At 41.6% G+C, this 24,954-nt stretch overlaps 1 protein-coding gene across 1 annotated transcript in view; it reads right to left on the reverse strand.

Annotated features, from left to right (window-relative positions):
• Nucleotides 1-3,499: 3,499 nt before the first annotated feature.
• The window catches only part of LOC137917809 (protein MTSS 1-like), a 36,780-nt gene continuing 15,325 nt past the window's right edge, over nt 3,500-24,954 (reverse strand). The window contains exons 4-18 of the mRNA XM_068760543.1: nt 18,967-19,051; nt 17,370-17,461; nt 17,167-17,241; nt 15,621-15,632; nt 12,702-12,859; nt 12,464-12,571; nt 12,214-12,311; nt 10,035-10,293; nt 8,606-8,707; nt 8,061-8,303; nt 7,650-7,862; nt 7,319-7,478; nt 6,935-7,210; nt 6,254-6,723; nt 3,500-6,098 (exon numbers count right to left, since the gene is read on the reverse strand). Coding sequence (XP_068616644.1) covers nt 6,272-6,723; nt 6,935-7,210; nt 7,319-7,478; nt 7,650-7,862; nt 8,061-8,303; nt 8,606-8,707; nt 10,035-10,293; nt 12,214-12,311; nt 12,464-12,571; nt 12,702-12,859; nt 15,621-15,632; nt 17,167-17,241; nt 17,370-17,461; nt 18,967-19,051 — 2,333 coding nt within the window. The 3' untranslated portion in view covers nt 3,500-6,098; nt 6,254-6,271. The remainder of the gene's footprint in view (nt 6,099-6,253; nt 6,724-6,934; nt 7,211-7,318; nt 7,479-7,649; nt 7,863-8,060; nt 8,304-8,605; nt 8,708-10,034; nt 10,294-12,213; nt 12,312-12,463; nt 12,572-12,701; nt 12,860-15,620; nt 15,633-17,166; nt 17,242-17,369; nt 17,462-18,966; nt 19,052-24,954) is intronic.

Consider the following 24,954-nt stretch of genomic DNA (forward strand, 5'->3'; position numbering starts at 1 on the left):
GCAGGGATCGTGTCATTGGTATGCTGGAGGTGAGCGTCCCACCAGACAGGTGGCAACGGAGGTGAATGCTAACCATTCATTGCTATACTGGAAGGACGACGCAGCTAAAAGGCGTAGCAGCAGGCCGCTAGCGACCCGGTTAACCACGCGTAACAGCATCCAGAGTCAGAAATGGACTGAGACACGATGGACATCGACTTGGACTGACCACCATCATCGGGCTCCAGAGGAGAGCGATGTCACCGATCGGGTCCGGTCGGCCATCAGGTCCAACCTACACCCCATTAGAGACCGGATGAGCGAGCGGCCATTACCGGCCTCCACTGACTCAGCAGCAACTCCAGGCTGGAGGACGCCTTCAATTTGTTCTGATTAAATAAAGATAATAAGTAAATGCAACTACGGGGGGCAAAATAGGGGCTCGGTAAGGATCAACAACTCATCATAAAAATAAACACATTTCAATATACTTTTTTCCCTGTATTTCTATGAAGTATTTGGCAGTATTATTGTGCGCGCCGTGCGTGGAGCTGATCCTGATCCACCTACCTTGCGCTATGGCTATGGACTCGAACCTGTGCAGTTCCCGCAGCAGGCAGGTGCGCTCAGACGGATGGAGGCTATAAATAAACTCTTTCGCCCCCCGCGGTGAGTTGAGGGGCTCCACGGGCTCCTTCAGCGGGTGCGTCCCCAGGTTACACCGCTGCATCAGCACCGGGCGGGGGGGCTCTGCTGCGAGGCGCGCCGCGGAGGCTGCGGGCCGGAGGGCTTTCCGCAGGCAGGGAAACATCTCTGGGGGGGGAAATCATAGTTAACGTGTTAAACCCAACAAATAATAATAATAATAATAATAAATACAAAGTGTTGCTGCTTTACACGAGAATGACGGTCGATGCAGCGATCGCGTGGAAACACGCGCACTCCCTACCTGGAGGTTACCGGAGGACGAAACGCCCCAAAACACACCGGAGCCGGATCAAGCCTGTCCGACGCACCTGAGTGGAAACACGGAGCAGTAAAAGGTGTGACCGCCGGTCGTCCCGCCTCCGTCCCGGACGATGCGCAGAGCGCGCTGCGACCCACCGGCGGCGCGTTTCACCAACACAAACAGTAAACTGTCCGGAGTATCAAAGACATTTCTCCGAGCGTAACCTCTGCGTGACGGGATGGAGCGGCGGGTGGGCGGGGTCCAGCAGCAGCCCCGAAAATACGCGCCAATAGCCGCGCTGCTTTCCTCCCTGCGTCACCGTGACGCGGACGCGCCGTAGTATTTACGTCACACTACTATGAGCTATAAATAAAATGATTATGTGTTTCATACCCTTTTGTTGTAATCCTGAATATTGTAATCAGGATTAATCACTTAACTGACCTTCTTCTCACGTGTTCATCCACAGAAAGCAATCTGATAAAATAAATAAATATAAGCGTTACTTTGATGTAAACGCAGTGAATTGAATGTCCGCATTGTGTCTGTCCCTCCCGAGAATAGCTGAGGTGTCTCAGGTTTTCAGGCGGGCTGCAGAACAGCCAAAGAAACGAGTGAATCATGAGGAAGATCAAAGCAGCGTTTGAAGCGACAGAAACATTCACTTCACTCCGAGACGACGATTTTTTTGTGCGTTTAATTCAAGAGTCAGACTTTTTATTTTATTGCTTTTATTGATCAGATAAAGTGTTTGTAGGCCTCTGATGGGAGGAGTGATGGATTCCGTGCAGGGAGAAGATATAACCCAAAAATAGCTCAACACAAGTGCGACCCCTCGTGGTCAAATCAAAGAACATCAGCTGTTATCATCCTGATAACGTGTAATGGATTTATCCGATGATGGATTGTTGTTTTACTGTTACCGCCGTTGTTGTATATGAGATTTATTGGCGAGCTATTCCACAATCAGCTGTCAGCAAGAACGTAATCATGCAAGAACAGTTTATAAGTATTGTTACCCAAAGATCTCTCTTGTTAGTTTAGTCAATATTTAAAAGATGCACGACACAAAAACCACAACACAGTTTGACATACAAAGTAACACAGGTGACAAACAAAGTAACACAGGTGACATACAAAGTAACACAGGTGACATACAAAGTAACAAAGGTGACAAACAAAGTAACACAGGTGACAAACAAAGTAACACAGGTGACATACAAAGTAACACAGGTGACAAACAAAGTAACACAGGTGACATACAAAGTAACACAGGTGACAAACAAAGTAACACAGGTGACATACAAAGTAACACAGGTGACAAACAAAGTAACACAGGTGACAAACAAAGTAACACAGGTGACACACAAAGTAACACAGGTGACATACAAAGTAACACAGGTGACAAACAAAGTAACACAGGTGACATACAAAGTAACACAGGTGACAAACAAAGTAACACAGGTGACATACAAAGTAACACAGGTGACAAACAAAGTAACACAGGTGACAAACAAAGTAACACAGGTGACATACAAAGTAACACAGGTGACAAACAAAGTAACACAGGTGACATACAAAGTAACACAGGTGACATACAAAGTAACACAGGTGACAAACAAAGTAACACAGGTGACAGGATGCAGAAGAACAAGATAAACATTTATTTAGGACTACAATTTTATTTTTATTACACAAATGTAACAATAGGAGCAGAAACTTACCCCACTGTCTTCAAATCTCCCTCCGTGAAGGAAGTGACATCACGTGATGTGACTTTGGAGCAAACCATTGCTGATTTCTAGGGGCTTTTTCAATGGGCAACAGCTGACAGAAATTTCTCAGACACGCACAAAGTGGATGAGCGAGTCAAATAGTTTTAACAAAACACTTCTCATATTTTAATGATTATTTTGAAGAAAAGATTATGATAGATTATATACAAAAACATGGAATTTAGTTCTAATCTGAAGACAAGCTGACATTTAGCAAATCTGACAGCTCAAAAACAGCAAATTCAAACATAGAATATGCATTTTCTGCAAAATAAATGGGATCTGTTGATTTTTTTTATATTGAATGAAAGAGAAATGTTTGTGAATATTTAGTCAAATTTGATAAATGCAGCCCATGGACATGAAATGTACCCCTAATTATGTAAAGGCTTAGAGGCCATTCTATAAAAACAATCTGCTGCCGGAATGAGTCTATGAAGGTTGTATCTGCATCGAACATGTGATTGGCATTTGTGTGCTCTTATGGATGATGCTTTTCAGGGGGCTGAATAATTTTAACACTGCTGTAGTCAATAAATGTAGCATTCTAATAAATATGAAGAACCCCCCCCCCCCCCTAAAAATCTGTTTCATTGAGCTATTTGAGCTGTTGCGCCTGTTCCAGAATTCCAGTTCCTGTTTTCAAGTTCAAAAAGGATCAAAGCTCCAGGAGAGCAACCAAAGGGAAACTGAAGTGAGATTTGTGATTCATTTACTCGAAGGCATCATGAAAACTGGTTTTAAGTCTTCATAAACGGAGGTTGAACACACACAGTATAATCAAGATGAAAGTGAGTCAGAGGAACATTTATATTTTATTATACTGCTAAAGCTGTCGTTACACAAGAAATAATCTTTCACTTTTTGAAATAAACTGACACGGCCCGTTGAACTGTACAGGTACAGACAGAGAGGTCAACTCTCACTGGGGAAAGTTAAGATAAAATCTTAAACTAGAGGCTGAATTTAATCCGACTTTCAAACACAAACTATAAACATCTTATTCATAGGATATACTGGCATTGGTGACTCTGAAATAATATATCTTTATGCTAGAAATTTAAATATGAAAAAAGGCTTATAATACAACTTTTTGACAGGTAAAGAGCCATAAAATGAAACAGGGGGTCCCAAAATAGTGTCATCAAATGCATAATCAAGAACTGAAACACCTTAGCAGTCATAAATCTTTGCTCTGACATGAAACAGCACAGGAGAACTAAGTATCAAAATGATCTGTGGCACATCCACCTGTTATATGTGGGTTTAATTCAGGCACACAGATGATAGCTTTGCTTCTAGTCTTCTTTTATCCCCATAATCATTTAAATAGACACATGGTGGAATACATATCAGTGGATTTCCATGCTAAGATGTCTTTGGGAAACACAGGTCAACTAGAGATCATCAGCAGAATGTCATTTGTTTCAATCAAATTAAAGAAGATGTCTATCATATAAACTGTTTATTAATATCTTACCTGAATTTAGCATTGAATAACCGGCGTGCAAAGTCTTAAGATTTATATCAGCCTCAGGCAACAGTTTGTATGTTGCAGTCAGATCTGCATCATGCAAACAGGAATTTCTCCCAAAATCTGAACCCATAATACTGACGCAAGCCTCTCCATTAAAACAAACCTTAACTTTATAAACATACTTCTGACTTCTGTTAGTACCTGGAGGTCAGATGAATACACGCTGCTGCAATTAATAAGATGCAAATGTATGCATGCATGAATGAAATGAAGGACAATCATAGCAGGACACTGATGAAAGAACACATCATCAGGTGGTATACAACACATGGATAAAGGAAACAACTCTGATGCTTTATATACAAGTACAAAAATAGAGACAGTGTGAGAAAGAAAAAGCTGTCTAGAGATAAAGGGAACATAAATTAAAAAGGTGTGACTCTCTGGACGGTTGTAAAGCTGAATAACATTTGAAGGTTCAGACACCGTGGCCTAAATCAAAATGCCGACTGACACTCAGGGATACTCATTACTTTCCTTTAGTCTTAAAATGTTGCAGTTTGTGGCAACGAGATGAAAACAACATTTCAAACTACTAATTTGCTGTTTTAGTAAAATTAATGTGTTTTTTAGCACAAACCAGATGTCTGACACTCAATGCTATTAAAAAAAACTGAAACAGAAATTGGAGGCAGACAAAAAGCAACATGCAATGAGCATGCATGCTACATACACAAATCATATACAATGAATTAAAATAATTCATTATAACAGCAACCAGGCAGGACATTAATACAGCATGATATAATCAATTAAACCATCCGACCTACAGCTTTCAAATCAAAATTATTTTCCTTGACTTCTATAACATTTGCAATAATACATTTAAATTTGTCATGAAGCTGAATTTTGACATGGCACATCTGTACTTGGACATTTATTCGTGATGTTAAGAGCATCAATGTTCCGGTTGCAGGATGCTAATAGATGCAATAATAGGGCTAACATATAACAGCTACTATATAAACACAAACCACTGAATCCTACAAAGCTAAGCATGTAGATAGTGCAGATTAAATAAGAATCATACTGGGAAAAGTATTAACAATACAACCAGTTCTAATACCAAGTCAGTTGGTGTTAATCAATATTACATAGAATCCTGCTCAGACGTGTGAAACCTAATGGCTACGACACTGTGGAGGAGCAGAAGGAAATATCCCAACAGAACACACCCCTCACCTAAAGATGCGTGCAAACATCTACACATCATGTAAATGCTAAAACAACAACACAGAACGCAACTTACAGTGGCTCTTAAAGCCACGGCACCAAACGTGATGCTCAGTCACATTTAGTGTTACACAACTTCGACAAGTCGGGATTAGTTTTTTTTACAAGTCACACCGCTGCTCATGTCCTCTGTGGATATCTCACACACACACACGATGATTTGAACTGCGTGTTGACAATAGGGCACGTTCCTACAGGTTGATGGTGGCGCTGGCCATTCTTTTTAATTTTTTTTAAGCCAAACTGAACATTGCTTGAAGTTGTGTCGTACTTTGTTGTCGTCCCCCGATGGTACAACACACTCCCTAAACGCGTGTTACACATAAAATACACCGTGTCGTTTTACTCTGAGAAAAAGCGTACAAGTTGCTGCTGATGTCTTTACTATCCTCTTTCAGAAAGAACCATACTATGTGGTTATGCTGGAAAAATGTCTTCCTGTTTTTCAGGACACAGCTGCGGGCTCAGATTTTGAAAATCCCTTTGAGCGTTGTCTAACATTTTATTTCTGGAACCATGTAAGATTGTTTTAGCTTCACAAATTCGTACGATCAGTCTGATCGTACGAACCTGAAGCCCATTTAACGGATGGATTTCCTTTTATCGTCCTCGTAGATCTTCTTATCTGCAGTGAGAAATTATCGCAAGTACAAATGAGAAAACACAGCAAACAAGTTGAAACGCCTTTGAAGCCTTTTGATGTTTCTGTACATTGTTTTTCTATCTCCTGACCCCATTCACAGATAATTACAGGAATTAGTCTCACTTCTATCATCTTACGTTTCACGTCTGTTACCATCATGCAATGCGTGGCGCTGAGCGGTCGTTGGTGGGGGCTCTCTTCAGCTTGACCCCCCTGCGGATGGCCACCAGCATGTTGCCTTCGGCTGCTTCTCCTTGCCCGGTCTTACTCTGAAAGTGCTGCTGGATGAGCAACGGTACACCGGGCGGGTTGGTTGCAGCCTGACCACTCCAGGACACAACTGGCAACATGTCGGAACCCCCGACTCCTGCAAATGTTGAGGCCACTGGGTTTCCCCCGCCTCTTCCGCCTCCTCCCATCTCTTCTGCGCTCCTGTTGCCACCGAGTGCTCCTGAAACGTCAGGCACCTTGGGCGTTTTTACCGGGATAGCAGGAGTACGAATCGGGATGGGGCCTGTGCCCATAAGCGAGCCTGAACGGCGAGTGGAAGGTTTTGATGACGGGGTGCGGCGGATTGTGGCAACACCAGGTGTGACGATGACTGGACCTGAAAAATATGAGCCAGAGGCATTATGGGTGCTGCATCGAGAATGAATGACGTGATCTGAACCTTCATGACAGGAACAAAACGATCTTTTAAGGGATTAACTAATTTCAAGCACATTGGATTATATCATATTGTAGCAATGACTGAATAAAAAAAAAAAAAACATCAAGGAGACAATAATGGAAAGATTGAAGATGTGTACTTGTGACACTACGAGGGCAGCCTGTACCTGCAGGGGTAGAAGGAAAACCCCCAGTGTGGATAGGTGTGGAGGGATAGGGCCCTGCAGGGTAGGCCTCCTCTCCAGGGTAAGGAGCCTGGGTGGAGGGCAGGCCGGCTGTGGAGGCCGGCCGCTTGCTCTGGAACATGAAGCGGTAAGACTGACTGATGTCACTATTCCTGGGGATGGTGAAGGACTTGTCAAAATGTAAGTGCTGTGGCTCGGGCTCCTGGTCTCCAGCCATCGAGAAGTAGTCGTAGTCTGATACTAGACAGAAGAAATGGAGAGGCAAACATTATACCAACACAACAAGGTATTTTACATTATGATAATGGGGAATAAAGGTCTGCGAAGCATGCAGGGAGAATGAGTTACCCTGTGAAGGGATTGTGTCTTCAGAGCAGCAGGGCGTGTTCGTCTGGGTGCTGTAGCCACTGGAACATTGGATGGAGTCTCTACTGGACCTCTGAGTGTCCAGCTCCAGGCCTCTGGACAAGGCCAGAGCCAGTTCATCCTGGGGCTCAAGATCACCAGCCTGAAATAAATAAGTAAATATATACAATTCCTTCTTATGTACCCCATATGCTGCTTTTGCAGGAGCATATAAATAAATGCCTTTTTTTATTAAATGATGGCAGCCTGTGTTTCTAGAATTTAAAATCTGATCTAGAAAAGAAATACTATGAAACCGAACAAATGAACGGACCTTTAGAGACGCGGCGACAGTCCGGACGTTCTCCTCCACTGATATCTGTAGAGCAGCCGGTGTTGGTGTTGAAGAGGAGGCTGAAGCCGGGCCGCTGCCGTTACTCATCATCATAATAGCATTAGTGTCCATAACAGCTGGCAAGTCCTTGTCTTTCCTCCTCCTTAGTGTGTTGACCATTGGCTGGTCATAAGGGCCTGGCTTAGCCCAGTCCTGCAAAGAAAGACACCTCAACATCGATGCTTTACATTCCTCTAATGACTTTTGATTAAAAAAAAACCTTTATGACTTATTTTCAGTTTTTAAGTCTGTAGATTTAAAGTAAGTGTGAAATAATGAACATTTATTTACACACTCAATAAAAATAAAACATGGTGAAGATGATGGTTGAAACCGAGGTGATGAACAAACCTTCCAGCTGGGGACTCGTGATGAAGGCACCATGGAGCCCAACGTGCAGTATGGAGGGTAGTCTGGTAGCAAAGCTGAGGTGGGACGTGACCAAGCACGAGTGGGACTAGAAGAGGATGTGGAGGATGAGGAGGAGGTAGGGAAGAAGGGGAAGGCGGTACCTGACCCCGAGCCCAAACTCCCTCCATTGCTATGCAGGTAAGGGGAACTGGCTGGACTGTAGTGGTCAAAACCGTTGGACAACTGGATGCGAGTGTGCCGGTGGAGGGAGGGACGGACAACAGAAACAGCATGGGATAAATGATTGGAATACCAAACGATGGAAAACAAACACATAACTGAGGAGAAATAATTAAACGTAACACCAAAAACAGTGAATCCATATCAAATCAAGGAAATGGTCACTGATGCCGCGGCGCTGAATGAAAATTAGAACACTGATGCACAAGCCAGGGAGTGTGGACGTCCCCTTCGACATTTCTGTGATGTTTTATGTCAAGTTGAGGTTTCGTGTTTGGGTGCAGGCATGGATGTGATTTATTCACCTTGTTAGTTGCATACTGAGATGCAGAAGCAGCAGCTAACGAAGGGGAGCTGCAGTCGCCGTGAAGCTCCGACACCTCAGAGGAACCGGCGCTGGGACAAGACTGGGACAGCTAGGGCAGCAGCAGGCAGGCAGCAAGACCAGTCCAGGAAGAAAGAGGAAGAGAATGGAGTAAGACAAGCAGTGGGGGGGGGGGTTACAAAGCCAGACATCTCGGCAGGTAAACAGAAAGAAACAGAGGAGCAGTTTGTTTGAGAGCTGAGCCTTTTTTTCTTTTTTGCAGAGCTCTCAGACATTAGTGAGGACTGACTATTGAGGCAGCAGGGAAGGTCCACTGGGGGGGGGGGGGGGGGGGGGGTCATCCCACTTATCCCAAGGACGGGTCGGGAGCTTTGTCAGGTGAGGCACAAAGACATTTCTTCTCTAAAATATTATGACCCAACTACAATTACTCGTTTCCCCATGTAACGACTGTCCAATGTTAATGTAGAGGAAAAGTGACATCTTGATACGATTATATTTTAAGCTGTACAAAAAGAAGCTGCCAAATAATTATGCTGAAGAATCAGGCAGGTTAGATAGTGTGTTAGATGTCAGTGCAACAGTCCATTCGCTTGTGTCAAAACATCTATAAAGGTGTTTAAATTCAGCCTGTGCTGCAAGCATATACATTTAGTACAAACATACATCAATAGTGCAATTACATTTTTTAACGCTTTACAGTGAGAGACGGACTCTTAAATTGTGATTAAAGGCTGTACATCGCAGGAAATGACCATCAGGAGTTGGTTAAATGAAAAGCTTCCCGGCACACAGCTCCTTGCCATTCGCTAATTGTGCAGCCTACCTATTACTAGGCGCCCAAGGCGAGGTCTGGACTTGCCAAACCAACTTTACGGCATCATAAAACCTTTGGAGTCTCATTGTACCACTGTGTTCCGGATAGAGGAACTGTGGTTGCTCAAATAACATCAGCTAGAAAGCAGTTTTCAAGGCAGATCTTAAAACCACAAACCCGACCGAGCACAAGACTACCACACAGATAATCGTGTGAAACCCTGGATCAAATTGTCAGACTCTCGCTTGCCGTCTGTAACTGATGAAATCACTGAATCTAAAAGACAAACGTGCTTAACATTATACAGAACCCAGTCGGTCGCAGCCGTCAACGCTTTAATAACAGGTTGGGACGTTTTGCCCCGGGAAACAACGAAGGCAGACTAATTTCCTCTTCGTTTTTTTTTTGTAATAGCAGTAAAATGACTTTACCACGAGGAAGGTTTCTGACAAAATGTGAGGTTTCCTCTGTCTTGCTGCAGTGATTTGTAAATCATAGAGTATGTGTGGTTTTGTAGTCATGTCTCAATCATGTGTACATACGCAGGGCCAAAAGTGTGGTTGACTGTGGGCAGCCGGGTTTTTTTTCTTACCTTGGTCTCAGCTGGCATGGGCGATGATGAAGATGCATACTGGTCGTGTGATGAAGAAATAAAGCCCGAGTCGTGGGAGGAGATGCTGGAGAGACGAGCTGGGGCCGGCTGGGGTGGCGTGGAGCTGCGGCACCGATGGCGGGCATGATGGTGATGGAAGAGGTGATGTGAGGAAGAGGAGGAAGAAGAGGAGGAAGGAGAATGAGAGTGAGAGCCACTGGATCCCCTGGAGTCACTACTGTTAACGCTGTTCAGACTACTGTGAAAGGGGGAGGGGGGGGGAGGGATGAGGAAGGAGAAGTTTGGCGGTGACAAGTGGCACGTAGAGAATCAAGTGCACCAAAAAGACATGAATAGAAGGAGGGTAGAATAAAAAGGAAAAATAGGGAGCCAGAAGGCAGAGGATTGGGGGGGATGCAGAGGAGAAAGGTAGGGAATCAATTAACACGGCACACCAAGATTCAGCAGGCAGGGACTGAGGCCAATCCAGTCCAAAGAATAACACCAACAATAACTGACGCAGGGACGGCATTCCCGTTGAGGCAGAGCTTTGTGCATATTATATCATCGAAGTATTACAAACAAATATCAGTCATTATGGTATGCTGCAAAACATGTTCAAGGAAAATTTGAAAATGCATTAAATCACGTCAAAAGAACAAGGAAAATCCATTTTAAGCTTTTGGGACTATAAAATATTACAGTTTAAGTTGCTATCCATCAAAATCATTCGAGTTTCTATCTTGAATAAATAGATTTTAAGCGACTGAGTATCTAGAAAAGTGCTATATAAATAAAATGTATTATTATTATTATCTCAGGAAAAATTGTGAATATCTCCAGCGCCTTAACCATATTAAAAACGTCTCTTGCTTGCTCCTCTACAGCTGGAAAGCCTTTAGCAAGTGCAATGTGTGTACTATGGTCTGAAGGCTTAAACAGAAAGCCTGCAACCCAATAATAAATAGAGTTTAACATAAGAAAGGCAATAAACTGCCCTGGCAAAAAAAAAAAAGTATTTAAACACAACAAAACACAATCATTGGAGGATCCACAAAGAGCAGACAGGACAGGACGTAGAAGACAGTCTGAATAGCAAGAGCAGTGAGTCTGCTTGTTTACCAATTCTTATCAGAGTTCTAATTATTTCTAATCTTAATAATTATTTAAATCAAAACAGATACATAGTCCACTTTATATTTATCAGAGAGGTCAATCAATTCTAATGATATTAACAAACAGCAGTAAAAATGAGATGAACATTTTGACACTGGCCACTGGGTGGCAGACACAGATTGACCAACAGATTTTCGCCTTGCCCTTGCTCTACGCTGCATTATATTGACATATTTTATATTAGCAACAACTAGGTCAAATTTTAAGATTTTAGAAGTTCTTGTGTCAACATGTGCCTATAATATGAAATCCAAAATGACCAAACATAAACATTGAGCTTTCATCTCAACGACTGACCAAAATAAGCAACTAATAATTTAATCTTCCAACTAGAAAAGCACTCAGAGGGGGCAGAACCTCCGCCAAGCAGCCCATTCCCCTCATAATTAGATTTACACCGTCCACATGGTGATCTGGATCATCAGCAATAGGCTATAAATTGTTCTTGGTATCTTTATACACCGACCATTAAAAGTAAACGTGAACCGGTGTTGATTTTTTAACTGATTTTTTTTAATCCAAAATGGGGTTTTCAATGTTAAAATGTAATATTTTTTCCTAAAGTCATTCTGGATCTGATCGAGATGAAATTCTGTGGAGAATCTGATCCATAATCCAGGATCTCTTCTGGATCATCACCAAAATGCAATCCTGTTCCTGGTAACGTTCCCAACATTTCCTGAAAATGTTTATTTTTCTCCATGGTGTTTCTCTGCATGTTTCAAACGCACGTGGCTCATACATTTGGTCCTGTGTTTGGTCTGGTGAGCTTTCACGCTGCATACAAACCAAACCAGGGTTCGCTTGTGAGCGAACCGAGACCCACAATTTCACGTGGACCAGATTTTGCTTGTTTGGGCCGCACCAGAGTTCGGATGAGCTTTCGCACCTGCCCGAATGAAAGCGGACTATCCGAGGAAACAAACTCTGTTTCGTTTAAGGCGGCACAAACAGCGACAGTGTAAAAGCGACCCAAGTCAAATGATTGGTAGCAGGACCCTACCTGCACATGCTTGACTTCCTGGACATGGTGTTGTTGGGGGATGAGGGTGGCGTTTGATAAGACCAACCGTAGTCAGAGCCCTTCAAGTCCATGATGACCTAAGAGGGGAAACCATTTGTAATAACTGAGAAGGGAAAGACACTCTATAAACCTCTTATGTCAAGGAGTGTTAATAACCCATTGTGTGACAGTCAGATGAAAGTCATTTGCTGTAAGTTTTGCTCATTTGTTCACTGTTTTATGCTCTCACCTGTTCACTGGCAGCAGGAAGCTTGTGTGGGTCAGAGGTCAGGGCTTTGAGGTCATCGGAGATAGCCTGAAGATGAGTGACCTCGCTTAACATAGAAATCTCCTCATCCTACAAGGAATAAATGTCAGACAGGTAAAGTAGTAGTGAAGTACAAGATATAACAAAGCATCTTTCCTGTCTTCTTTTAAATGAGTGATCACTTGGGGATCAGTTCCGGTTCCCCCCAGGCTGTACTCACCACCACAGGCCGCAGCAAGGCCACGAAACAGCAGAATCTCTGTCTGTCTTCAATGAGAGCCTTTCTCAGAGCCTGCTTCTCCGTCTCTTCCAGCAGAATGTATTTATCACTAACGTCCTGCATGGCACTGTCCAACTGCGGTCGGATATCACCACGACCTTGCAAACAAAATTCATAGAAGGAATTAACATATAGATTATTCCACTCACAAGGTTTAAAATCCATCTGCAAAGGTAAATGTGACCAACACAACTAACAACAGTCCTTTACAACACATGTCTTGTGCTACTCTAACATGCATGCACCATCAGAAATATTCTGTCATGTAGCGATGAAAGAACATGCTGGGCATTTGGAGTTTCTAATCATCCTCATCTTTAGCTGTGTTGGTTGAACTGTTAGTACAACTACATTTAGATTGCTATCTTCAATGCCAGCGTTTGACTGTCTCCTCTTCTCGTTGCCTACCATCTCTACATGAAGGGCCGCTCTACTTTTGGAGGCGCTTCCTGTCTGTTGTTCTGAGGAGGTGAGCAGGTTATCTACAGGTGCTTGTCTTGGAAAACCTTAATCCATTATGCTGAGATAGCCAAAAGTGAGTTTTGATTATCACCCCATCACTCAAAGTTAAAGTGCCAAACACTTTAACACTGTGTGTGTCAAATCAAGCCCTCTTGAGTTTTCTACGGCGGCAAGATGGCTGGCCCAAGATTACAGCGGGCCTCAAAGGCTTTATCTAACCCAACTACAATGACGCACAGACAGACACACCAGACACAACAGTCTAGACTTTGAAACATCAAGGCTGCAGCTAAAGTGAACAAGTCTGTGGTTTGTCTGGAAAAGATAACCGGATGTCTTTTGTTGACATTTGACTGGCATTGGCCCGATTTCATTCAAACCCGTTGTAAAGAAAGTCAGAAAAACCACCGTCACCTTAAATAGAAAACGGCAGGTTGTTCATCCTCGGGTGAGAACAAATCATTTGTTCTTTGCTCACTGATATCAGTACAATCTATGCACACGATGTCGCGTGCAATTCCTTAGACTAGACAACAGCTCAAATAAAAGGACAATTAGTGATTGCAACAGAGACGCTGACTGTCGTTAGGTGTCTTTTTATCAGTGAGGTGGTGTGAATGCTGATTAGAGGTGAAGTTCTCTGATATGACTATTAACTATGTATTTCACACTGTTTTACACTGGCGCACCCGGAGCAATTGTGGGGGGCGGTGCCTTGCTAAAGGGCACCTCTGAGGGTAAAACTGGCCCCTCTCCAGCCACCAACTCATATTCCTCATTTCGTCTGGGCTGGTGAACTTCTCCGCTTCGCAGCCCAAAGCCCAACCCACTGAGCCACCGATGCTGGACGCTCTTACAGTAGTAAGAGCGTCGTCCAGTTAACAGAAGGTCGTTGGTTGACATGTAGATGTGTCCTTGAGCAAGATATTAAAACCCAACCTGCTACCCTGGCGCCATAAGGGCGGCCCACTGCTTCTCAGGGATGGCTCAAACAGAGAACACATTTCACAATATTGACCAATGTAGAATTGTATGTGACTATAATCTATAAATGTATCTGACAACTGAGCTTCATATTCTTGTATGTTCATGGTCATGATCATGCTCGTTCGGATCATCAAGGGCAAATATAATGAACTACTTTTGCCTGACCACACATTGCTCAAAACTTGAAACTATATCTCGCATTTGCCCAGAAACCATTGTCACTTCTAACGCAGCTAAGAGTGATGATGTCAAACGCAGTGCAGGGAGCAGGGTGCACACCCATTCACAGGGACCCACATTTGAGCTGAAGTGAGGCAGACACATTCTGGCATCACATGTCAGTTTGTGGTAAGCAGGGGGGTTGTTAGTGCTGAATTTAAGCTTCCGTTATGTTACAACTTTGTCTCTGCTATGCATTGTTCACATTCCTCGCCTCTCAGCCATAAGTTGCGCATCATACTAGTGCAATTATGTGAAAGCCCTAATTACTACTTCCACAGAGGTTCACTGAAGGTCAACCGACGTTGACAATTGTAAACCAATTCACCCTTAGACATATTCCATTGTTCGATGAAAGGCAAATACTGCTTGTGTGTGACTTGTACAATTTATTACTGTAAAGCTGTTTTACAGCACTGGTTGTTCTGCCTACATGGTCAGACTGAATGACACAATAGTCTGCAAAATCCAGCAGCACATAAACAAACTCTACATGTACAGTAAATGATTGCATATTAACAATTTAGCAACGTGTCAGAGAACTCATGTTTCCCACACTTCAAACATCAGCTGGGGAAGCCAGAGGAGAACGTTCGTGTGCAAGACAACTTGTTTGAAGCTGTATACCAGGGAAAATTACGTGAGTAGAGAGTAAATATTGTGCATGTGATATTCTGTAGACCATTTTTCTACCCACCATTATTAGTCGTTTGCCTTTAGCTTGTTTTTCTGTGCTGTTTGGTAAAATTAGATTAGAGGGTTTTATCAAATTTCATTTACATTACAAAGTTAAACTCACACTGATATTTTTTTTGACCAAATACAACCAAGTCAAGATGCGTGTGTTTGTGTCCCTGCATGTGTGCATGAGCAGTGAAAATGAATAGAAACTTGCCAGCATTGAGAAGAATTTAAGGAGCTGATAAGGAAAGACAGACAATGAACATTAGACAAGAACCCCCATTGACTCCTGCAGCCACTGATCAACAGATTATAAAGGCCGGCGTGCCAGTATGTTGTCAAGAAGCTAAAAATATCTGGTGAGGAAATGTTTCGTGTAGCACGCCATCCCATTTCATCTCAGCATGAAACTCGTCTAATCTATGTTGGCTTCAAACCAAGTTTCTTATTGGTTAAACAAAACAGCGAAAGCAAGAATCTTGACTGTGTCTATTCTACAGACTGACTTACCGAAATTATCAGCTGCAGTGCAGCATAGGGAGAGGGATGGTATTGGATCACATAGGGACAGGGAGAGATAAAAAGATCTGAGTCAAAAGAAGAAGTGCCAACACTAAACACTGATCCATCTTCTAAAAATGCAGTCTTATGTGATTGGCGGCCTGAATGGTCATTGTACGGCTCAGAAAAAAGAAAAAAGAACCAAAACAATAAGATGATTCCTGTCTACTAAATAATACTGACAGTAATGTAATGACATTTCAAACGTGATGATACTTTGAATTTTGTGGCAATTTCCATAACTTCTATAATTCAATTTATGGACACATGGCTAAAAGAAGCCAGCATGTTTTTTAAAGCCGTCTTCCTTTGAACATGCAGTATGCTGACATGTCGCTACATTTATGACACTATGAAGCTGAAGCATCTGGAAAAACATTGCTACAGGTACTCTTACTGGGACAATGAGTGATTACAAATGTATCAAGTTATTTAAAATAGTACTGGAAATGTTTAATAAACAACCACAAAGATGGAATAGGACCGATTCTAATAATTTTCCAAAACATGCTGGAATCCTCCTCCGACTCCTTTTCTGTGCATGGTATTTTTTTTTTATCTAGGTAGGTGAACGCATATGTAGAACCTGAGCCAAGAGAAGTGCAGATGGAAAAATCCCCTGCACTCACGAGTGAGTTTACCAAGTAAGGTAATGTTTAGTCGAACTAGATCTGCACAACTCTAATCAGAAGGAACAAACTCCTTCTAAACACATCCTTTGCTGTCTAATAAAAGCATTGCATACTGTATACACTTTCCTACTCAAGCGGTTTCTATCTCTGAACCCATTTATGATTTAAATAATGAGATATTTTAGGTCTTTAGTCCTGAATGTTGACTTCGGCTGATAGAACACTGCAATTACTAAACTCACAAACTCTCGAAGCTCAGATGCCTATTTCTTTTAATTATTTGCTTTAAATTTGTCTTATTCCTAAAACTAATTGTTTGTTGTAGCATTAGAAGTACGGTAATTCACTTTTAGGTGCTGTATTTTCTCTCTACACTTATGTACACGACTTGATAACACAGCCAAATCATTAATTCATTTTTTTAGCTGTATCAGCCTCCAAAAGACAAATGATTCTTATAATGGTCTATGTCAGCCACATCTTTCTTGGTCTTGCTCTTATGAACAAACCATCTGTGGGAAAGCCAGTGACTTTTAAGAAGATTAACATGTTTGAGCTCATCTTTTATCACCAAAGCAGGCTGTAGTTTCCTGCTAAACTGCAAACCTGCAGAGCATATCAACACTTGACATTGATTTCTGTGAAGGGTTAAGCATCATAGTTAAATGCATATATCGTCTGTATGTCTGCACATGATAAGCAGTTAGTTGTGTGCATCACGCTATTCTACTGCTTTTCATTCTTGGGTCAAACCACCATTTCATTCATAGATTTGTCTCCATCATTATCAGATTAACTGCGGTTAGCAAAGATTTTCTTCACTCATGTGTGGCTGTAAAAAATAAAACAAATTAAAAATGTACCTTTCTTTGCTTTCTTCTGAAGTTTCAGGGTGTCTGATGACTTCTTCTTTATTTCCTGTTTGGCTCTTTTATATTCTGAGTCAGACAGACAAGTTGAGAGCATTAAAAAAAAGTGAAAGTATGGCTGTACTTCACATCTAATACTGTGTGACTGGAATCCAAGTATTGGCACATGTCTATATACAATTATACAATTGTTCTACCTTTAGTATGATCCTTATCTAAAGTGTTTACTCCTCTTTTCCACTCCTCCAGCTGTTCTTGTAGAGGGTTGGTGAAACCTTCCAGGAAGGTCCTGAGGAAACGATAAGATAATTATACACACAGTATGTAATTGCTGCTGCTATGGTCTTTCAGTAAAAGCAGAAGACATGTCGTGGGCACATGAGAGTTGTGCTCATTGTTGACAACCACTGAAAATCACATTCTACTCTGTCAAAAATGTTTACAAATGGGATCACATTTCCTAGTTTTATTCCAGGTAAATTTAGTCACGTTTACCCACTTTCCTCCTCATTCTGTCTTTTTCTTTCCAACTTTTGAAGAACAAACAAGAAAACATTTACAACACACGTAATCATTTTGACCCATTTAGGAATGGATATATTCCATTATATCTTCTCTGAAGCCAACTTGATGATTTAACGTGTAGATTAACACAAAGTTTTTACAATATAAACAATATAAATCCACATATTATTTATGAATAGATAACACAAATTGAGACCATGCAAAATGTAAGCCACCGTCTGATGACCATTCTTTTTGTTATGTTTATATTTTCATGCTTTATTTATATCCTCCTGTGACTCAGCTTTGGGTTAGCATGTCATCTGTAATGGACAAATGTCCCCTACAGAGGACATGCTAACTGTCTGGGTCTCAGGAGGATATATATATATAAGCAGACAAACCCTCAGACATAGTAATTATTATGGAAAGCCTAACTTTCCCAACACGGTGTTTTCTGTCAATCGTTAATAGATAGATCGGAAAAAAATGTCAGCCTCCAACTGTGTGTCATAAGAGGAAGTATAGAGTTTGTTCAGTCATGTCGTCAATCATTACCCAACCGTGCCGTCTTGTTTTTGTGAGTGTGTCTGAGAGGCTACGGAGTGGAAGCTGTAGGCAGCTGCAGGGTTAGTGTATAGAAATAAAATTAGACTTCTGTCTCTTGCAGACATCTCTGCAATGTGTGTGTGTGTGCGCGTCCAAGTCAGTGGGTGGGTGCTGGTCACCGGCCCCTGTATGCAGCCCCTGCCATGGAGATCCAAGTGGAATCTCTACTGAAATGCCACCCGGAATTAGAGAGCCCCTTGTGTGTACAGTGTGTTGCGTGGAAGGGAGAGTGAGCGGTGTGTGTGTGTGACTCCACTGAAACATTATAGATGCTAGTGTGGCCAGACAAATCGTCTCTTTCTCAGCATTCCATGACAAGGGGGCATTCTCACCCCCACACTCAAAATGTCAAGACATGGAGAATGTGGCGACTATTCACATAAAGAAATGTGATGATTCTGTTTCGAGTTGGAGAGTTTTGGGATGACAATTCTTTTGAAAATATCATTTTGAGGCTGGCTGAGTTTAAGTGCGTGGCAACTGATACGTTTTTTTTTTTAACAATTCAATAAAGAAACAATAAAGTGAACAACGTCATGGTATGGTAAATTGCTCAAATAATACCCAGTCAAAGACATCCTCAACATGTGCAGTTGGGCATGGCATCATTTATGCTAGCAACTGTCAACAAAACTCAGGGTTAACAAGTGACAAATAAAGCACATGCAAATACACACTTACATGGAAAATTGTTTAAGTTTTGCCTCTATGCTGCGATGTCTCATGCACATCCTGGTCAACGCTGATCCAATGTCTCTGGTGCCACCTAAAAGAACAGAAAAATAATAATAATGAAAATAGTCCGAGGATCTGGGCCACAGGGAAGGCAAGAGAAAAGCTAAAAGCACTGGAACAAAACACAAGACACTGGGATTAGATAACATTTATTATAATATATAATATCTCTGAGCCAGCAGGAAATATTTGTACAAAATACACACACATTCAGGCCCGGAGAGGTGATATGTGTTATAACATATGGCTTCGCCTGAAGCTAGTGTCAGTTACCGTCACATAGGATATCTGGCTGCCCACCGGGGGGCTACAGGCTGCGGAGCTAAGCAGGGAATGGATGCTGATTGACAGAAGAATAGTCTGCTCAGTATGTGCGTGTGAGAGAGCAAACAGCTCTTGTGACGAAACTACACAGAGTTCTTGTGACATTCTGTCCAGACGATCAGAAACAGTGATATTCTTTCAGTTAATGTTAGAAGTGTGTGTGTGTGTGTGTGAGAGAGAGAGAGAAAGAGAGAGAGAGAGAGAGAGAGAGAGAGAGAGAGAGCATGTTTCAGAAAGTTTCGTTGTGATTATCTGATGTGAAGTGTGAATTGTCTCCAACAGAGCAAGTCATTCTGCTGTCAGAACAATCTTTGCTGCATGCAGTGACACACACACACAGAGCTGTCACTCACACACACACACACACACACACACACACGCACACACTTAGTCACAGCACAAACAACATTCTCCTTTAGTCCAACAAATGCAAGAAGCTGATAACTTGGTATTAGTATTCACTCATGGTGTCTGGGGTGCTACAAAAATATCTCTTGACATGAAATACCTGCAGAACAGGAGATAACGTATCGAGAAAAAACTCTTAGCAAGTTTTGTTGAATAAAAAAATGTATAGAGTAATGCTATCAGTCACAAGTACAATTATAGTAGTAAGTTCTTAAATCGGAGCAAATTGAACTTTTGTTTTATTCTAATGTGCTTCTGTCTTTTTTCACTGAGCTTTTCCAGACGGACTAAAATGAAGCAGAGAATAACATATTTGGTCTTTGTTGCTGTGGGATTAAGAACAGAGTTTAAGAACTGCCTGTCAGACAATCTGTATATGTCCTTCCCTTCTAGGAACCCAGAATTAGCTCACTGTGTTTCCCCAACTGCTCAGCGGAAGGAAAGCAAAGCCTGGACAAACTGGAATACAGTGGAGTACAGACACATTAATGTATTCTGGATGGTAAATTACACATTTCCTATGCCTCTGACAAAATCTAATTTAATGTCAGTCCCTCTGAGCCCATTCTAACCTCAAACCTTTCCTTCAGTCCATTCATTCATCCTTTTACTATGTGTAGTTGCTATTGCAAGGGGTGTGGCTACTACATGCCAAATATGCTCAGTCCTGCATTGAGCCGTTTAGTCATCCTATCCATCTGTTCACCTCTCTATTACTATGACTGCTTGTTATTATAGAGGGTGTGGCTAATAGATGCCACAGAGCCACATGGCTGGAAAATTTTCCTTTCATCGAATATGTTGATATGCAGTGAAGGGAAGAGTTTGGTTTCAGGTGACTAGTCTTTTGCCAGTGCTCCACCCAAACTCCAACAGCTCATATGAAGCTCATATGAGGCAAAATATAGATTTTGCTCCAGCTATACATCTTTACTTTTAACCTGCAGTTTATGTAGTACACATTCAGGTATTGAGATGATACATGGATCCAGATGGTGTGCTTTTTGAAAGTCCTATCTATGGTTCATTTCCAGTTAACCCACTGAAGAAGGCACAAAGTCAGTCTGCATCTTTGCACAGATATTGTCAGGAAGGAAGGAAAGCTGTCAGGAAGCGAGAAATATGAGTGATTTAAGGGAGAGTAGAAATGAAGAACAGACAGAGTAGTCAGTATGGTAAATAAAAAAAAGGTTCTCTACAAATTACTATAACTAACTAACAAAAAAGGAATACAAGGAAAGGGGATAAACACTTAAACCCATATTATACTCTTTTTCCGTAGGTTAATGCAGTTCCCAAACACTTGTATGAAATATCTGTGCCAGTCTTTGGTCAAAATATCAAACAGATGCTGCAGGACAGCGTCCGTCATTTCTGTCTCAAACCGCTCTGCCAGAAACGCTCTAAACCCGGAAGCAAAAGTACGTTCATAGCGAGCACGGTTGATAAGGACCCAAAATCACCATAATAGTATTGTGGAAACATGGGAAAAGTGAGTTTTTCATAATATGGGACCTTTAAGTGCAAACAGAGAGAAGAGGAAAGGATCTGGTTAGTCTGGTTAGTTTTTACATGAAGATCAGACAGAATTTCTGGCTAAATCTAACTCTGTATGGGGACCATATGGTCACAGTTAACTTCAAGCCAGTGGTTAGACTGATAAGAGACTGGAGACCATACAGCTGGACAGATGTAAGGAGATCTGTTCACTAATTACAGACCTGTAAAAGATGCTCAGCCTACATTCAAACTAAGCTGGTTATATTTAAAAACATATTTTCTGCTTCAAAAAAAAAAAGAGCCCTGATATTTTTCTAATGATGATGACTTGGCTATGTAGTGTTAGTATTTCACTGCGTCTGACCACTACAGCAGATTAGACAGTACCTTAACCTACTTTGAATTCACTAGTAATAACTAGTGATTAAACGGCCGTATGGAAAACTGCAGTTATTACAAAAGTTCAAGAGGACAGATGAAAGTTGAAAAACTGAAAAAGCCTCTATTCTGTTATAAAGCATTTCTTTCATATACAACAAGCCCAAAGTCCAGGCCAAAGGGATCGAAAATGCTGCCGTAAAGAACTCTCATGTACTTTACTAACACATCATCAAAGGGGAAGTTCTGACCATCTCCCCGTCTGCCGTTGTTTTACAAGAATGGTGATGAAACAAGCACAGAATACAGCTTTCATTGGATGTGTTTAAGATGTGACCATGGTATTTAAACATTTATAAACATGGGGAGTGCTGCTGGCTCAGATCCGAGTGGTTGACCACTCAGAACAGACGTTGCTGGAAAGAAAGGCTTTGAGTCGGGCTCAACTACATTTCAGACAGAGGGATAACAAATGCAGCAAAGGACAGTATGAGACAAATGCTAAGTCTCTGTCAATTAAAGACGTAAGCCTGTTTCAGTAGACATTTCACAAGAAATTGAGCTTGAACATTTTCACAAGATAGAAGTGTAACTAACTTTTTGCACTCAGTTAAGGGTCTGACAATAGAAAAGAAAACTAAATACATTTGAATATACGCAACGTCTTAATATGATTTCTAAAATAAATTCTGTGCTTATATGACTTTAAAGACAAGCACAAATTAGTTAACAGTGAATGTTGGACAATAAGGAACCGGAAAACAGTAAATAAATGTTGGAATAAATGTGATCAAAATGATTGATCAGTATCATATTGGGTTTGGGGTTAAATCAGGAAATAATCTGCTTGGTCTCCAAGTTCAACGGCTTATAATAGCATCCTCTAATGGTTTGACCCAAGACCACCTCTTCATTCATCAATCTACTGACAGTCAGCATGTCTGTCCACCAAAAGACACACACACACACACACACAAAACAGCCAGCAAGTCTAGCCTCAACAGGCACCAACACATGCACATGTGTGGGCCAGCCAACACACACAGGCACCTGCTCCAGTGTGACCAGTGCTGACACACAGAAGCTGTGGACTGTCTGACTACAGCGTCCAACAGCTGTCACCAACAGACAGGAGAGAGGAGACGAGTAGGAGGAGGAAGCAGGGAGCGAACACAATGACGACGCCTCTACAGAAACATTGGCAAGTTTACAGTTTTTAATTGTTGAGTGAAAATTAAAATATTCACAATGATTTAAATGAGCTGATATTGACAAAATAATGGAATTGAGTCAATCAGGAGTAAATATTGTGCATTGTTAACCAATGTTTAACCTCAGTCATGAGCACAGTGTAGTAGATTATAATAAACAGCCAAGGGTGCTGGAGACTACTAACCATTATACTACATAACACCTGTAAGGAAGGACAACAGAAGGATGGGTAGTTTACATTAAATGAAACAATGGCAGGATAACATCTGAATATTTTATACATACTACGCAAATAAATACATAAATACTACTGGTGCATCTAAAACGAGATATTCAGTCTGCATGAGAAACACTGCAAGCTGTATTTGTGTCAGAGGAGCACTGCAATGCAGAGAAATGTATCCTGAATAGTAACATTTGAAACTCCCCTCCATCTCCCTCATCACCTCCAGCTCTTGTGCTTCTGCTTTTTCTCTCTCTTTCTGCCCAAATCTTGTTTCGTCTTTGTCTGCTTTCCTTTTCTATTCTCCTCATATCCATGCTTTCCTATCTCATTTGTAGCCGTTTTAATGCCCCAGTAATGTTCTTCCTGTCTGTCTCTACATACTGTATGTATAAGATTGATAACAAGGAGTGATGCATACATGCATACTGATTAAGTTACATGGGGGCTGCAATTTCGTGAAAACCTCTGCCATATAAGCAGAGCCTAAGCGACAGCTAATGGCTCCAGAAAAGACTAATTCACCTAATTCTTCTCTTTTCTGCACTCCCTATTATTATTTAGAGCGACAAGGTCATTTCCATTAGACAGTAAATTGTCGTACAAACTATCAATATTGTGCTTCTAAAAACTGTGACGAGATTTAAAAAAAAAAAAGCAGCACGCAAATTATTGCGTTGCACACCTTTGAAGGCTTATAAGGAATTTCTCTTTGTGTCTACTACCACCAAATAACTGCTATTTTAATGGGAAACATTATAGAAATAAAATACAGACATCGCACGACCGAAGTCAAGCACATGGCTGGCAAATACCACAGTTAGTTAAAGAATACCTAAGTGTTATGATGTTTACATCACATTGGCAATCCAAAACACACAGAAACCTCCATACATTCAGCAAATTTAAGACAATCCAACAAGGTCTGGAGATATAGCTAATGCACACAGAGCATATGTCTTGGCTAAATAACATTGGCGGGTCTAACACAGTGGATAGTTTTATGTACTAATGAGTGCAGGCTAAACCATATATCTATCTGTCTCACTGTTCAGAGACATATTGCTGTCAGAGAATTTAACCAGCTGAAGTGATACATCTGAAGACAGCACAGGGAGAGCAGCATGGTGGTATGAGCTGGAGAATGAAAGGCTCCACGAGAGGAGAAGTGTGAAGAAAGTGGGTGGTCTTTACAGAAATGTTAGACTGGTAGACAGTCTCTGGGCAAACTTGATATGCTAATCAATGCTAACGAGCTTTATGTACTCTGTCATAACTGCACATTGGCTGCAGATTGAAATACAAAGTGGGTCATTGTGGTATTTGGAACACGACCTCCCCCATCACATCTATTTTATTGAAATCCATTTTTTCAAGCTGCGCTCTCTCTCTCTCTCTCTCTCTCGCCGTTCTACTTCTCTATGGTGCCGCCAGATCTTTCTGTGTTTAGTTCCCGTTTTCATTTTGTGGTCTCTTTCTGTACTGGCTTAGTCCTCTGCGCCGACCCCTCTTCTTCTGATGTTTCTGTGAATGTAGTACCACAGTGCTAACATGCTGCCCGAGTTAATCCAGTCAGTAAGCAGTTGGCCAGTTCAACAAGCGGTCAGTCGAGACAAAAATAAATGACATGGTGAATATCCCATGGGAAAGTACATGATGGAATTACAGCTTTTTGCTTGTTCTCTGCTCGACTCAATCGTGATATTTGATTTATGGTGTCGTTTCAAAAGAAACTACAAACAATATATTAAACAGAAAAAATTCACCTGAACAAAAATAACAAGAACAAAAAGCCTCTGTTTTCCACATGGATGTCCATGCACAAATACACAGGTTTGTGCTGACTCGTCGTGAACCTCACCCCAACCCCGCTTGTGAATGACTAAGCA

Source organism: Brachionichthys hirsutus, chromosome 3, assembly GCF_040956055.1.
Source record: "Brachionichthys hirsutus isolate HB-005 chromosome 3, CSIRO-AGI_Bhir_v1, whole genome shotgun sequence".
Classification (NCBI taxonomy): domain Eukaryota; kingdom Metazoa; phylum Chordata; class Actinopteri; order Lophiiformes; family Brachionichthyidae; genus Brachionichthys; species Brachionichthys hirsutus.